This window comes from Equus asinus, chromosome 12 (genome assembly GCF_041296235.1).
Source record: "Equus asinus isolate D_3611 breed Donkey chromosome 12, EquAss-T2T_v2, whole genome shotgun sequence".
NCBI classification, from domain to species: Eukaryota; Metazoa; Chordata; class Mammalia; order Perissodactyla; family Equidae; genus Equus; species Equus asinus.
The window spans coordinates 45,368,429-45,385,589 of NC_091801.1; the positions used below are offsets into that span (position 1 = coordinate 45,368,429).

General features: G+C 41.7%; 1 protein-coding gene across 1 annotated transcript in view; it reads left to right on the forward strand.

Annotated features, from left to right (window-relative positions):
- Positions 1-16,534, forward strand: part of SDC2 (syndecan 2) — a 102,639-nt gene extending 86,105 nt beyond the window's left edge. The window contains exons 2-5 of the mRNA XM_014847761.3: positions 2,510-2,621; positions 9,489-9,622; positions 14,183-14,318; positions 15,283-16,534. Coding sequence (XP_014703247.2) covers positions 2,510-2,621; positions 9,489-9,622; positions 14,183-14,318; positions 15,283-15,446 — 546 coding nt within the window. The 3' untranslated portion in view covers positions 15,447-16,534. The remainder of the gene's footprint in view (positions 1-2,509; positions 2,622-9,488; positions 9,623-14,182; positions 14,319-15,282) is intronic.
- The last annotated feature ends 627 nt before the right edge of the window (positions 16,535-17,161 follow it).

Below are 17,161 nucleotides of genomic sequence, written 5' to 3' on the forward strand. Positions count from 1 at the left end.
CGTAAGGAATGGGTTGTCCCAGGAAGTCAGTTCCTTGTCGGGCTACCCAGTGTGGTTAACTGTGAGGTGGTCAGAATTCTCTGGGAGATGTTTTTGGCCCATCTACCTGTTAGTGCGACAGATGTGTCAGTCTGACAACTGGGCCACCTAATGCATAGAAATTCAGTTTGCACAGAGAATTAAAATGTCTTGGTATTACTCAGGCCACATCAAACTTCTTTGACAGCCAAGAGGAAAATGAAAGTCATTCAATCTTAAGAAAGGCAAACAGGTTTCTAATATGTAAAGGGAGTCTTTTACTTATGTTTAAGACCCTCAGTTACGTAAGTGGATGCAATGCAACATGTATGGGAGGTTTGGGGAAGATGACCCAGGCTTAGACTATTGAGAGATTTTAACTGTAGGAATCCTGGAGCTCTTGTGACATGTGTTACCTCTGAAACCTGAGTCAAAAGCCAGTTTGTTTTAGCTAATGTCAATCAACAAATATTTATTGACTGCCCGTGCACTTTGAGAGGAGCAGGCAGCACACACAGGTCTTTGAAGACCGGCCTCCAGCAAGTTGCACTCTGCTGAGAGGCAGGAGAAAATACGCACGAAACAATTAAAAATAACAGTGAGTGTTTATGTCTTAAACCGTTCGTATGCTACAAAATCCAAAATAGTAGTTTATGGCTAGAGGACATATAAGGACTGGAGAAGTCAGAGCATTTTTGTAGACAGGATTTGAGAGAACGTATGAGAGAGTCCTCCAGATGAAGTTCCCAGGACAAAGTTTAATACAAGCAGGACTGAGAGTTGCTTTCAGGTGGGAACACAAACAGCCCAAGCAGTGTTTACTCAGCACCTACTATATGCCAGATACTGTGATGGCAGGGAGGTGTGGGGGTTTAAAGATGAGTGAGGTACAGTCCTTGCCCTCAAAGGAGCTGAGATAGGGGTCAGTTAAGTTGCTTCTAGAGCTGTGGAATGCAGGGCTTCTGACTGTTCACAAGCTTTGGGAATTACAGCCTGGAATGGTGATAGCCTTGGAAACGGTGTGATGCAGAAGGGCCTCAGATTGCAGAGTTAAACTCTGACCGTTCTAGCAGAAAAATTCCAGCACACTCTTGGCTCAGGGCAGTCACCCAATGCCTGCAAGCCAGGCCCACTGGAAAACTAATCCCTAAGGTTTCAGTTCTCAAAATGTGCCGGTGCGGCAGCTCAAACAAAATGGGTTCCCATGCTTTTCTGTCAGTTGGCACTGAAACCTGCTGGAGAATATGGGCTCAGGTTTAAAATACTTGAGCCTCTCTAGCCAGCAGCTGAAACTTGAGAGAATAAAGTGGTAGTGTTATGGAGGGCTGGACCCGTCTGTCCTAGGAAGTCACAGTGACTGCTGAAACAGAAAGTTTTATTTTCAGAGGAAATCTAATGAAAGCCAGTATAGTAAGGGAAACATTTTTTTATAATTCCTGTTAGGAACAAACATTCAATGTGATTTTTAAAAATAGGACAATAATGAGTGTTGCCTGTTTCCAAACACAAATGTTGTTTAGAAGCTGACAGTCTGCTTTATTTGCTTCTGGGCTTTCATGAGATACTGATGGAAAAATATCAGTTTACTAAAGCCATTAAAAAAAAATTATATGTCTACTCTGCCTCCAATTCATGCAAGTTACTCCTTTGGCAAGATTAGGTTGAATTTTAATACTAAACCTCTTATTGGAGAGCTAAGCAGCTGTGGAACTGGTATACTTAGTGAATGATCCCTCTCCATGTTAAGCGTGTGACTTTCTGTTGCCAAGTGCCAGTAATATGAAAAGAATGTGCTTGTGTGGGTTTATCTGCATTTGTCATTAAGGCTCTGCTAAACCAGGAGCCGTAGAAGCCCGCTCCGGTGGGCTTTCGCCCTCGTCAGCGGGACCTCACAGGTGCTGGCGTCTGCCTGGATCTGGGCTGTGGCGGAAAGCTCTGGACTGCCCAGGCGACTGGGGAGCTCTCAGCTGTAATGATAAAGCTCTGAGCGCGGCCAGGCCTGCAGACATTTCGTGAGCCTCGACGGATCCCTGGTGATGATTTAGCCTAAGGGCTGTAATGCCTTTGTATACATCCCCAAGAAAGTCTTAAATGATTTGAGTGTTTTGTAGCTTTTCCAGTAAGGGAGACTCACAGTGATTTTGTGACAAAGAGAATGCCTGAGATGGCTTATAACTAGCACTGGGACCACTGAAAATCAGACAGGTTTAGTGGGATGTGACAAAATAAGCCCATGATAGGTGCTTAGGTCTCTGAGCTGTCTTCATTTCTACTGGGTTAGGCTACATAATGCTTCCCTTGGGGGCATTTGTCTGTCCTTGACTTCATGCAAGTTGTCAGCATCCTGAGGAAGGGTAGGGCCAGAAATGTGGTTTTGGAGGAACAGAGGAGGGGAACAGAGAGTCATGACAGTGTAAACCTGAACAGTAAGATAAATAAGCTCGTTTTATAATCTCTCACCATCCTGAATCCCTTCTCTCTCCTTTCTCAGAGAGCAGAGCTGACGTCTGATAAAGACATGTACCTTGACAACAGTTCCATTGAAGAAGCTTCTGGAGTGTATCCCATTGATGACGACGACTATGCTTCTGCATCAGGCTCAGGTCTGGCTGGCTGCTTCCACACTCACTTCCATTCCCCATGTTTGCACATGCACACGTTCTTCTGGAACTTCCTTCAAGGAGACGGGCAGGATGCACAGTGGTTAAGAGCATGCTCTTTGGAGTCAGAGTGCCTGGATGTGAATTGTAGCTCTCATGCACTTAACCTGTGAGATCTTGAGAATGTATTTAACTTGACTGAACCTCAGTTCTCTCATTTATACAGTGAAAGGTAGTAACAGTCCTTACTACGTAGGCTTGTTCTGAGAATCAAAAGGGTTTGACATGGCATGTAGTCAGTATTCTGTCAACATTAGCTTTGAATTTTATTATTAAGGCTTTCAAAGTGATGTCCTGGAAATCACCCTTAAAGAAATCCTTGAATACTAGTTTCATGAAACCACCAAGCCTACGCTAAAGATGATAGATGAGACCAAGAAGAGTTATACCTTCTTACTCCTGGTGTGTTGCTCAAAAGTAGGAGGGAGAATGTAGCAGCCAAGTTAAATGTACAGCCATGTCCTCACCTCCCTTGGTGTGTCAGTTAATTCTGCATGACAAACCACCCCAAGTAGTAGCAAAAAACAACAATCATTTGCTTAGCTCGTCATTCTGTAGGTTGGCATTTAGGCTGGGCTCCCTCGCATGTCAGTGGTCAGCTGCAGGTTTGGCATGCACCTTGGCTCATCTTGGCTGGGCTCTGTCATCTCTCTGGGGCAGGCAGGCAGAATTGGCTGTGGTTCACAGGTCTCTCATCTCCGTCAGGCCAGCCTTTGTTCAGAGGGAGGAGGCAGAGATCCCAAGAAAGCCAGCAGAGGTGTGCAAAGGCTCTTAAAGCCTTGGCTTAGCACTGGCACAGCATTACTCCCAAATTTGATTGGTCGAAGCAAGTCATAAGGCTATCCCAGACTCTCCCTCTTAATGAAATGAGCTACAAAGTCACATTGCAGAGAATGTGGATACATGGGGGAATAAAGGATACTGGCCATTTTTGCAATCTACCATACCTGGTAAATGTTTCACCTGCTCCAGGAATGGCCCCCAAGAAGCTAAGAGGAAGAGCTTGTACATATATTTAATTAATGATCAAGTCAGGAATTTGTGATCAACAGCATGCTAGCAAAGTTTTATTTAGGACCTTTCTTGCTTTGAGTTTTCATTGTAAATTCAATCAATAGATAGTAAAAGTTATGCTGAACGTAGATGTGTGGCAATCGAATTGGCCTGGGTTTTGAAATGACCCAGAATGAATGAAATCAATTGTATCTTTGGTAGAGATCTAGCTATATAAGAGTGAGTGTTTTAAGTTGGAAAACAGCAAGTCTGAGAAAGACGAGAGAGGTAGTGCTGACCTACTAACAGCAAGCTTCCAATGCAATCCTAATATAAAAATAGCCCTAGTTATTCTTGGGAGAGTGATGCTTATCGCAAACGTAGAATGAGTGTGAAAAGAGTTATTCTCCATAGCCCACAACTCTATTAATATCTTTCACTTATGGCACCTCTTTTTTTTTTCTTTAGCACCTCAAAAGTGCTTTGTAAATGTCATCTTCAAAATGTCCCAGGAAATAATAAATATGGACACTTTTTTGTCCCCGTTTCACAAATGTTAGAATCCAAGAGTTGTTAGAGATCTGTGGAGGTTGTCCAAGTGATTTTGCTGATTTCTGCTGAGACTGTCCTTAAGTTTAATACAGAGAAAGCAGGTACACAGTCCTGCTCCTCTCCCAACCCTCCCTCTCCGGAGCAACCCCATATCAGGTGAGAGGGCTTTGGATTGGGTCATTTGAAATCCTGAACCCACTAACCAGGTGGATCAAGCTGGACTTCCATGTGGGCCTGCTTCTGCCTTGGCTCCAGCCTTGAGCAGATAATTGCTGCAAAGAAGTGCATCATTCTGGCCTTGGCAAACACCCTTGCACTGCACTGGAGATGTTGATTTTAAGCTTAAAGGTAGTAGAAGTTGTAACTAAAGTTTGTAAAGCACTTACTCTGTGTGTTGGGCATTGTTCCTGTCCTTATAACATCTCTGTAAGACAGATTCTATTATTATCTCCATTTATCACATGAGAAAACCTGAGGCACAGAGAGGTTAAGTAACTTGCCTCAGCTCACACTGTTAGAAAGTAATGGAGTGGGATAGGGACTGGGGAGTTGAGCTTGAGACTATGTTCTCTTTAACTCCTTTGCTGTAGTGCCTTCTTCTGTCATAAAACCCCGTTCTAGAATTAGGAGATCCTGCCTAGCTGATGCCCAGTCCCAGCTAGAAACTGAGATCCCCTAGGGTTTCAGTCAGTGTTCCCTCTATCCTCGTTCCTATCGAGCTATCCAGTGGAAAAGCAAATGGACTGGAGGAAAATGGCCAAAGGCCCAGAGGATACTACCCAGATTAGGAGATGGAGCCATGATATATGTGTGAACTCAAGGATGGGCATGAGCGAATATGAAAACTTCAACCATTCAGTTAAACATTTCATAGGCATTCACTGTGTGCCAGACTCTAAGCCATGTTCTTGGGACACAGAGATGAGAAAGACTTGGTCCCTGTCCTCCAAGAACCAAGAGTCCGAGGAGAGAAATGTAGAACTGAGAAAAAATAGTTGTAACACCATATCAGGAATGACGTAACATAGAAAAGTGCTATACAACAAAAATTTGAGTTAAATGTAGAGTTCTGGTTAAAGATGGCGGATTGAACACACATACCTTCCAATACTCAACTAAACTAACAATAAAGGAATTGGGCCTAAACTCACAAGGACAGACAAGACAGTACAGGAGACAAAAGCCACAATGTTTTGAAAGCTGGGAAGCAGATGGACCAGTAGTAACAGACTTGGCAGACATGAGAAGGCTGAGTCAGCCAGCAGTAGGGTTGGGAGCGGGGAAGCCAAGAAGCAACTCACTTAGCACAGCAGAGTCCCCTTGGGCCCAGGAATTGGTGGCACTAGATGGAGTGTGAAAGGAGTACTAAATTCAGGATGATTGGTTGAGAGTCTGCTTAAGGAGCAAGTAGATTCCCTGATTCCTTCCCACTGTAATGCAGCAAAAGGTCTCATGCTCCCAACCTCAGAAGAAAACTGGAAGTTTGTTTTCTGGAGAGGATGAAACAGAGGGTCTTTGGACTTGAGAGTGTACCAGGCACAGATGGGGCTGGGAGTACCGTCTTGAAAAGAGAGAGAACGAGGTCTAGATTAAGAGTCATTTAATGCTGAGGTGTTCCCAGTTATGTTCTCCCAGTCGCTTCCTGGACACTGACAGTCTAGCCTCTACCCTCCCTGGGGAACTGGACCAACTCAGAGGAAACAGCTCGAGGATACTGGCATTGGTAGTGCTCCAAAATAACACACAGCTCTGTCCCAACTGATGAGGCCCACACTTGACAAACCTCTCTATATGCTCAGAGCTTCTAGTCAGCTTTTTAGTGTTTCCCTCCTAAGCGTGAAAAGGCAACCAAAGCTCCCCAGACATTTATGGAAAAACTTGTAACACAAAAGATAGAGACCTCCCTACACCCCCAAAATTGGGGGAGGACAGAAACTCACAGGGAGAAGAGAACTTACAGGAAAACTTACCAAATAGGGAGAGAGAAGAGGATGCTTTAATGGTGAAACAAGAAGAGGATACTATAAAAAAGGAACATTTTGAGAGTACAAGAGAGTCCTCGGAGAGAAGAACTGTCACATCAGAAATGAAAAACTCATTAGAAGATGAGAAGATACAGAGGATATTTATTCATTCATTCACCAAGTACTTATTAACCACCTAGTACGTGGGGGAACAGACACCATCCTAGGTGCTAGGAACACGTCAGTAAATAAGCTCTAACAGTGCTTTTGCTGGTGGTGGAATAATTTTACTTATTCCTTTCTGTATTTGTGTGTTTCCAAATTTCATCCGTGAAAATGTATTTTTTAAAACATGTATTCTTTTTATAAGTAGAAGAAAATGTTATTTTTTTAAAAAGAGATTTGGTAAACAGTAGGAGCATACAGAAAGAAACGGTTCCACGATGGAGAGAGGGGATGGCGTTAGTTGTGGGCACAGTGGTGTAAGCAGGAGCTTCTCAGGTAGAGGTGGGCTCTGGAGTAGGATGCCTCAGGCAGAGAGAACAGAGAGAACTGAAAGTCAGGGGTGAGAGGAGATGTGAGGGGGCTTCAGCGTCTCTGAGCAAGAGGCTCCATCTTTTTAACAGAGATGATAAATACAGTAGAAGAGCCTGCTGCGGCAGGTCACTCGTCTGTCTCTAACTTCAGTGCGATCTTGAGGGAATTCTCTACTGTATAAAATCTCTTCTCTCTCACAACAGATTCTCCATACGCCTAGTTTGATGATGCATACTTATAACTATTGTGAACCAAGGAGGTCTTGAAAGCGCTTAATTGAAAGTTTTTCTCATAGAACTTTTATCCTTTGTAAGAAAATGATTCGCTGTGGGAGCAAATCAAGCATATTGAATGTAAAACTTTGATGGAAAATCAGGTAGGCTGATATAAAAGAGCAGTGTGTTTCTGGAGCCATCGTTATTAATGACATATTTACAGAACATTTTATGTGTACAGAATGCTTTCAAGGATATGTTACGTTGACACCTCGGAGAGTTAGTTGTTATTATCCCCATTATACAGTTGAAGAAACTAAGACCCAAGCATTACTTGCCTGAGATCACAGCACTAATAAATGCCAGAGTGAGTACTAGGTTGGTTGGTTTGTTTATTTAGTGCCAAATCTCATATTTATTCCAATATATCCTGCCATTTCTTCTCTCTGTAATGAGTATACATGCTGAAGTTAGAGGATACAGGTGATATATTAAAATATTAGAAAGTAAACTACAGTCACAGCCGTTGCACTGTTTCTATCATGTTACCTTTTACTTTCCTAACTGCGTATCACATTCACATAGTTCTGTGAGGAATTTGGAGGTATTCGTCATTCGTTCCTGTCTGGGGAAGCAGCCTAGTTTGAGTTCCAGAGTTTTGAGTTTATTTGAGGTGTTGCAAATTTGACAAATGATCAACTTAAAAAGAATGTTGTATTTGAATATCAGAAATTCTCAAATGCTGTTCTGGTAAAAAGGCAAAAAAAAAAAGAGGAAAAATATTGCCCAGGTGACACTCGGTGGTTAGTCACTTACTTGAACAAATACTGGATCAGAGCCTGTATGGGCCAGGGACTCCGCTAGGCACTCAGAGAACAAACCAGATGCAATGCCTTGGCCTTAGGGAGCTTCCAGTCCAGTAGGGGAAGCTTCAATCAATAGTTAAACAAACACATAATTAGAAATTTGTGATAAATGCAATTAGGATAAGAAAGGTGGTGCTAAAAACCCATTTAACAAAAAACTATGACCTAATATGGAAGGGAGGTCTCCCCCCCAAGGACTGACCTTTATGCTGAGATGTGGAGTTGAATTAGGAATTAACTAGGCGAGGGCTTCTGGCAGAAGAGCAGGAGACCCTGGGTGGAGCACGGGATAACAGGGAAAATGATGCTCGAGGGAGCTGGACCATGCAAGGCTGGGTTGAGGCAGGTTATATTCATTTCAAGGGCAGTAGAGTACCACTGTAATAGTTTTAAACAGGAGTATGATGAGGTTACAGCCAATTTGTGGACAGTAGACTGAAAAGACCTATTAGGAAGAAGGCAGGTATCGTGGTTCATGGAGAGATTACAGTGGCTTGGATGAGAGTAGTGGCCTTGGAACTACAGAAAGGTGTTAGAGTGTAGGCGTTAAACAGGTCAAATCAAGAGAACTGGGTGATGGATTTGATGTGGTGGTAAGGAAGAGGAACTCAAGTTGTGGTTTATACGCCTGGAAGGAGCATGGGGAGAAGACCAGGTTTGCTGGGGAAGAGGGAGAGAGATCACGAGTTCTGTTTGGGATGTGTTAGAGGTATATAGTACCTTTAACTCATTCAGGTGAAAATGTCAAGTAGGCCAGTGGATATATAGATCTGAATTTCAGAGGAGTGGTATAAGCTAATGATGTAAATTTAGGTCTCATTTATATTTAGATGGTAATTGAAGCCATGAACGTGAGGGAGGGAGAAAGTGCAGAGTAAGAAGCAGCCTGGGGCTGAGTCTTACTGAACTCTTGATATTTTGTGTCCGGGTAGGAGAGAATGAACCTGCAAAAGAGGTTCATTCTTTTACCAGAGAGGTGAGGGGAAAGCCAGGAAGTCAAAGTCATAGAAGCCTAAAGATGGAGAGTGTTTCGAGAAGGAGATGATAATGGACAAGTGTCCAGGAGTGCTAGGAGGTTCGATTAGATGAGGATCATTCTGGAAAATGCCATCGGAGATGGCATCATGGGGGAGACGTGGGTGACCTTAACAAAACAGTGCTAATAGTGTGATGAAAGGGAAAATCCACCTAGAAGGAGTAGAGCAGAGAGTGGAGTAGAAGGTGCGAAAAAGAGCTCGTGAGTATCCGCATCACCACTGGAAAAGTCTGGCTATAAAAAGGGGAGGAGGGCAGCAGCTTGCCTCAGGTAAAGGTTCAGCTGTGGGAGTCTGCCGTTTTTGTTTATTTTGTTGTGTTTTAAAGTGGAAAATGCAACATGTTTCAGTGTAGAAGGGAAGAAATCTCATCAGCAGGAGAGATTGAACATACAGGTGGAAAAAGGGCTCCCTGAGAGTGTTCAGGATGATGATATTTTAGAGAAAAATGCCAGACTACCCACAGATCCACTTTGACACCACTTCTTCATCACCTTGAAGACTGCGGGAAGGTTTGTGCTGAATTCTTGAGGAGCAGGTCTTGAAAGAACGTGGCTCTGTCAGTGTCAGCCTTAGACAGGATTTTCTGATAATGTAGAAATCTGTGTCACGATTCATGTGCTCAGCTCGTCTTTGCTTATTTTCCCAGGAGCTGATGAGGACATAGAGAGTCCAGAGCTGACAACATCTCAACCACTTCCAAAGATAGCGTTCACTAGTGCTGCTCCAAAAGTGGAGACCACAACGCTGAAGATACAGAACAAAATACCTGCACAGACGAAGGTGTGTTTGTTATGTGTTGCATTATCAGGTTGTTGTAAAATGTTCCCTTTTTTTAGTTTAACAGAATGTTCTTAAGAGGCCATATTTAAAATTAGGTAAGGACAACTGGTCTTTTCATTATATAATTGGATCTTCCTTACTCTTCATGATCATTTTAACATTTACTCACCTACTACTTTTTTGTTATTGTTAAATAGACTTTGTTTTTCAGAGCAGTTTTAGGTTCACAGCAAAATTGAGTGGGAAGTACAGAGATTTTCCATATACCCTCTGCCCCTACATATGCACAGCCTCCCCCACTATCACCATCCTGCACCAGAGTGGTACATTCATTACAATCAGTGAACCTACATTGCCACATCATTATCACCCAGAGCCTATAGTCTACTTTAGGGTTCATTCTTGGTGTTGTGTATTCTTTGGTTCTGACAAATGCCTAAGGACATGTGTCCACCATTATGGTGTCATACAGAGTAGTTTCACTGTCCTAAAGGTCCACTGTGCTCCGCCTCTTCATCCCTCCTGCCCTCCAACCCCTGGCAACCACTGATCTTTCTGCTGTCTTCCTAGTTTTGCTTTTTCCAGAATGTCATATAGTTAGAATCATATAGTACGTAGCCTTTGCCTGTTGGCTTCTTTCACTTAGTAATATGCATTTACGTTTTTAAAAATTGCCTTTAGGGTCCGGCCCTGTGGCCTAGTGGTTAAGTTCAGCACACTCTGCCTCAGCTGCTCAGGTTTGGTTCCCCAGTGTGGTTCCACACCACTCTTTGGTAGCCCTTCTGTGCTGGCGACCCACATACAAAATAGAAGAAGATTGGCACAGCTGTTAGCTCAGGGCCAGTCTCCCTCACCAAAAAAAGAAAATTGACTTTAAGGAAGTAATTGTGTCAGATCAAGATAAAGAAGATAGATCATCTGTTTGGCAGAAGAGCTCAGATTAAATATCCAAAAAACTTAAAAATATTATTCCTAGTATTTGTATTCAATGTACTACTAATAAAAATTCATCCATTCATGGGAGATTTGAGCTACTCATTATGTGTCAAACACTATTTTAGGTACTGATAATATTGATATTGAATAATAATAGTGATTAAATTTTCTATTTTGTATTTACATGGCACAGCTAAATTAAACATTGCCTCTATGATACCATTAATGTAGAATTTGCTTTTGAATGAGTCTCTCAGTGACATTAATGTCATTGTTATAGGTATTCTGTCTAGTTTGTTGTAAATTTTTGTGATAGAAGTTTTTTTAAAAAACAGTTATTTGTTCAAGCAGAGCTTTGTTTGTAATCTTTTACTTCCATTATATTTCCATGGCATCCAAACAACCGGGCATGGATATGACAAATGTTTAATTGGCTTCATAATCATCTATGCTGACTTTCTGTAATTTCATTTTGCATGTATATACAAGAGATAAGGTTTTTCAGATTAGTTCTGTACAATAGAAAGAATTATTCTTAGTGCAGCCCCTGCTTCCATATGGTAAAACTCAGGATAGAATGAGTGTTCTGCCCTGACCACTGGAGGCTTGTGCTCTGATGGACCATTGCTCTAAGTGCACGGTGGCCCCAGTTCTGTGGAAAACTTCCATCCCTACACCTGCAGACACCTGGAATGCTTCCTTGCTGCTGAATTAGAAGCTGAGTCAGACAGATTTGAAGTGTCCACTCTCTCAAATGATTTTAGGGACTCAAGGAACCTGAGGAAGAGGGGCCAGCCCAGTGGTGTAGTGGTTAAGTTCGCATGCTCTGCTTCAGTGCCCCTGGTTTGAGGGTTCAGATCCTGCGTGTGGACCTACACACTGCTCTTCAAGCCATGCTGTGGCAGCATTCAACATGCAAAATAGAGGAAGATTGGCGCAGATGTTAGCTCAGCAACAATCTTCCTCAAGCAAAAAGAGGAAGATTGCCAACAAATGTTACCTCAGGGCCAGTCTTTGTCACAAAAAAAAAAAGAAAAAAAACCTGAGGAGAATTCATGTGATTTCTCATAATAGTGGGATAAAGATGACATGGGTAAGTTAAACTCAGCCTCTAATATCACAATAGCTACCTATGTGCATCTCATTTGCCACCAGAACTTGCTTTCCTCTTTCCCTAGTCACAGACCTGAGTATCCACCTATTTGAGTTTTCTCTTCTTTTTCCCAACCTCTAGTAGCAGTGCTAATGAGGACTGAAAAGTTTCCTAGATTAGTACCCACATAATCCATTCTCTCATCTGTTGAGTTGTCTGTCCTTCCATGTTGAGTTGTCTGTCCTTCCGCCAGCCAGCTAATTAGTGACAGACTTTCCATAAGAAGAATAGAGAAAACTCAGACAAAATACTGCCAATGAGCTGCTCTATTCTGCTTTACTTTGGTATGTGAAGGCCCAGGAAGACCTTTCGTATTTTCTTCTCTCGCTGTAATGTAGAGAACAGTGAAATTTTGGGTTCATGTTGTGCAGCAGTGAAATGATTTTCCTATGGCCTTTGCTTTTTCTAAGTCATGACAGGTTGAGGTTTAAGGTAGTACAGGGTTTTCTGCAGCTTGGGAAAGTAAGACAGACATTCTTCATCACACTTTAGTATATACCATCTTCGGTGGAAACCTAGTGCTCCATTCACTGAGGCAGGGACCCACTGACCTCACATACTCTGGAGTTCAAATGGATCCACTTGGCCTAGCTTGTAGTCCTTCCTAGAAATGCCAATGACCCTAAGGCACCCTATGAAAGTGAGGTCTTTTCTTCTTATGTTCTTTAACCATCTAGACTTAAGTAGCAGGCTGCCATTTTGGATGAACCCTGGCCTTCAGATAGCAATCAGTCATTTACCTGAGACATAGCATAGAGTCCTAAATAAGATGGTTGGCTGTTCTTAGGAAGACTGATAGTGCTAAAAACGACTATTGTCTACAATAATAGCCCAATGGAGTTGACAGTCTTCTTCATCAATAGTTGTGGCCAGCCAGAACTTCAGCCTGATAGAGAATAGCCAATTCATTTGAACTGAGCTTCTCTAACCCACTGGTTCTCAAACCATAAAAATGTCTGGAGTGCTTTAAATAAACAACAAAAATCAATGCCATCTTCCCCAGCCCAGACCAATTGAAAGAGAATCTCTAGTGGTGGGGCTTGTATTTTTTTTTTTTAAAGCTACTCAGTGACTTCAGATTTCATTGTAACTTAAGTCATTTACACAAGATGGCCAGTGTTGGTGCTGAAAGTTAGAATGCCAACAGATGATTTATATGTTGGTGTGGTAGAATGTCAAGTGTTCTGGGGTTTTAGAGAGGTGAAAGATCAGAGAGGGCTTCATTAAGGATAAGTGGACAATGAAAGAAGTGAAAAATGCAGACTGGGGCTAGGAGAGCTCCAGGAACCAAGGCAAAGATGGTAAGAGTCAATTTAGGTAGGCAAGTGGCAGTGGGGATGGCCTTGCAGGGATTCCTACTGGGTATTAAGTGGTGGGCTAGGGGGAAGACTGGAAGCCACCCAACCTGTGCGGTTTTGAGGTGGTTGCAAGAACTTGGGTGTGATGTGACAGAGATCTGAATAAGGCTGTGAAAATGAGAATCCAAGGAAGGAAATTAATTTGATAGAATGGTGAAAGGCAAATTTCCAGGACTGTGATACAGCAAAATATAAAATTTGGAATGTGCTAAAAAACATAACTTTGGGGGCCCAAGAGAATAGTTGGTACCATTAATGGGAATAGAAAAGAGAGTTGATCTGATGCAGTGGTGAATTACTTTTTATACTTGACAAGTAGAGTTCTGGGTGGTGTAGCCAAGGGTTAGTGTCCTGTAGGCTGCTGGCTAGGTGAGAATAGTGCTGCTGGAGATGAGGCTGTGAGAATTATCACTGCAGATTTATACTTTAAAATTGTGGAATACCTAAGAAGCTGAGAGTGTCTTTCATTGGATAGACGAGGAAACTGAAGTCCAGAAAAGTGGTAAGACTTGGTTGGGATCACACAAGAGCTATTTGCAGAACCCAGGTCCCCTGAAGCTCTAGTTTAGGATTTGCTGAAGGTGTAAGAATGACTAAGGGAAGGGGAGCATGACAGAGTAAGCCTGGGAGTCTGCTCCCCACAGAGTGCGAGCAAGAGAGCCTTGGAGAATACCTGGAGAGAATGCCCAAAAGGAAGCCAACTGTCACAGTGCCCTGTATAGTAAAGAGATGAAGGACTAAGGAGGATTGGGGCAAAGCTATTGGGTTGGAGCAGCTGGAGGGAGATGATAGCCTGAAGTTGGAAGAGTGGTGAGGAAGTAGAGATCTGATGAAATGTCAGCTAAAACAACCTAACCATGTCATTAGGATTATTATGAACTCACTAACTATCCATTTTGCTTATATACGTGGTGGGTGTTATACAAAACCATGAACTATATGACACTGTCATATGACTCACTCATTCATATAAACATCGCACAAAGTGATTATTCCAATTATTTTCTAAACTCATTATTTGAAATAAATTTTAGAATATTATTATCTATTATTTCTTCTTTCCAGCACATTTAAAAAGAAATCTTTATAATCTTTCCCTTTTTCCTCTGCCAGTCACCTGAAGAAATTGATAAGGAAAAAGTTCACCTCTCTGACTCAGAAAGGAACATGGACCCAGCTGAAGAGGACACGAATGTGTATACTGAGAAGCACTCAGACAATCTGTTTAAACGAACAGAGGTCCTAGCAGGTGAGTAGCCCTGTGGGGGTCAGGTGGAAGCGTCCTTGAATAGGCCTGTTTTTCTTAAGTGATTCAGATGTCGGCAAAACTTGCCTAATGTCACCTTCCTACTGAAAGCAGTCTTGAGGGCCTATCTCATTCCAGAGTGAGAGGCAAGAGTTAGGCAAATGTTCTTTATTTTCTGTCAGTTCCCTCAGCCTAACCCTTGGCTAGCCATTGCCAAGGCGGGGTCGGGGGCGGGGGAGGGGGAGTGGGGAGTTGGGGCGGGGGGTGGAGGGCTAAGAAGAAGAATGTTCAGATCTGAATTGGTCCAGAACAATTCGGCATGGCAGATGGCAGGATGTGAAGATCAGTCTTGCTCCACGTCATCCTGATTTCAAAATAAAGAGAAGGAAAAGTTCTTTATGGGAAGGGCAGCTGACACAAATATGCCCAAGGCATTAGGGATGTTGTCTCTAATTGTAACTTATCTGATGAAAGTATGATCATTTGATTTTAAAGAGGAAGATTCACAAGATTTAAGAACACTTAATCCTTGAAAGGATAGATCTGTCCTTATAAAGGAAATTTGCATGCTTTTTTCCTTCATATCTACCCTTATAAAATTTAAGTCAATTATATCATGTTTGGTGTTTTCATTGAAAAAACAATTAGAAGATTAGACTATGAAATGTGAGTACTGAAAAGACTGAAAAATTTTAAAGTATGGAATTAGTTGAGGTCACAGCCAGATTTTTCTAATTGAGGCTTTTGGGTGCTATTATTAATACTAATCAAAGAAAATATTGTACCTTCCTGAGGAATGTCAGATTTGCATAATTACCTGGTTGCTTCATTGAATCCAGTTTTTAAAAGTTTTGGAGTTTTCAAATTAAGCCTTTTATAAAAGCATAAATAGATTGGGCTTTACAAAGCTAATTTCTGCAACCCTTGAATCTCATCTAAAAGTAATCTTCCTTGTGGTGTGTTTCAGCTGTCATTGCTGGCGGAGTTATCGGCTTTCTCTTTGCAATTTTCCTTATCCTGCTGCTGGTGTATCGCATGAGAAAGAAGGATGAAGGAAGTTACGACCTTGGGGAACGCAAACCATCCAGTGCTGCTTATCAGAAGGCGCCTACTAAGGAGTTTTATGCGTGAAACTCCCACTTAGTGTCTCTATTTATGAGATCACTGAACTTTTAAAAATAAAGCTTTTGCATAGAATAATGAAGACCTTTGTTTTTCGGTTTTTTTCATTAAAGAGCCATTCTGGCACTCTAATGATAAAATCCCATTGTATTTAAAACTCTTCATGTATTTCTTTAGAACAACATAAAATTAAAACTTAACATCTGCAGTGTTCTGTGAATAGCAGTGGCAAAATATTATGTTATGAAAACTCTCAATGTTCATGGAATCGGTTTAAACTTTTATGTGCGAATATGAAATGATTGTTTTTATCCTATGGTCCGAAGATGAGAGCTGTTTAATTTGTGTTGGCATGTCTCAGATTGACCTTACCAAGTTGGTCTTCCTTTGTTAATTTATCTGTTGTTGCCCTCTCCTCTCTTGTCCCCTCAAAAACAAAACAAAACTCTATGCCTTCTGTAGCTGTTATGGTGCAGTTTGTCTTTGGATAATTCAGATAATGGTAATTTAGTGTATATGTGAATTTCAAATATGTAAACTTAACCTCCACTTTGTATAAATTTTTAAGTGTCAGACTATCCATTTTACACTTGCTTTGTTTTTCATTACCTGTAGCTTCCGGCAGATTTGCAACAGCAAATTAATGTGTAAAATTGGATTATTACCACAAAACTGTTTAGTCATATCAATCTATCAGATCTTCTTTTGGGAGAATTTGATGTACGTTACTGACAAGCCTCAGCAAACCCAAAGATGCTAACAGTATTTTGAGAAGTTGCTGCAGATTCCTTTGGCCACTGTATTTGTTAATTTCTTGCAATTTGAAGGTACGAGTAGGGATTTAAGGAAAAATCAGTTTTTGTTCTTAAAAATGCATTTAAGTTGTAAACGTCTTTTTAAGCCTTTGAAGTGCCTATGATTCTATGTAACTCGTCGCAGACTGGTGTTAATGAGTATATATAACAGTTAAAAAAAAGTTGGTATTTTATAAGCACAGACAATTCTAATGGTAACTTTTGTAGTCTTATGAATAGACATAAATTGTAATTTGGGAACATAAAAACTACTGAATAAATCATGTGGCCTAATATTGAAAATGTCACTGTTATAAATTTTGTACATTTTTGATCAAATGTACATCTCTTTGCTAGCAACCGTCTGCTCTCAAGGATGATGTGGGTTTGATTTCTGAGTGTTGCACAGTGTCTGTAAACCAAAACCAAAGAGCTCATTGATGTGGCTGTTTATTACCAGATTTGCTTCTGAATTGGCCAGAGGAAATCTGAATGTGTCATCCTGTGTGTGTTTGGGTATAGATATTGGAAGGTTGCCAGGGAGGGAATTGTAAAGTTTGCAACCTTTATAGGATAGCTGATGGCAATATTGAGACGGATGCCTGCTTTTGCAAATAGCTTTTAGGACTATAATTTCCAGAGAAATGAAAAGGGGCTTTCCTGACATCGGAGCTAAGGTTCAGTCCCGTAGATTGATTTCCCTTTGAAACTGTGCTCCAAATCTCTCCTGAAGCTCTACCGAAGAACTGCTAGATGGAATAGCATAGTTCACACTTTAGGGGAGGAGAGAAGGGCAAGGAGGCTCTGCATGAACAGCAGGGCCTCGCTGCTTAGGATAGAAATTGCTGGAAGCAGTGAGGCCTGAGCAGGAGATGGAAGTATGAGGGTACCCTGCCTGGGTACTTCCTTCTAACTCAACATTTCCTTTTT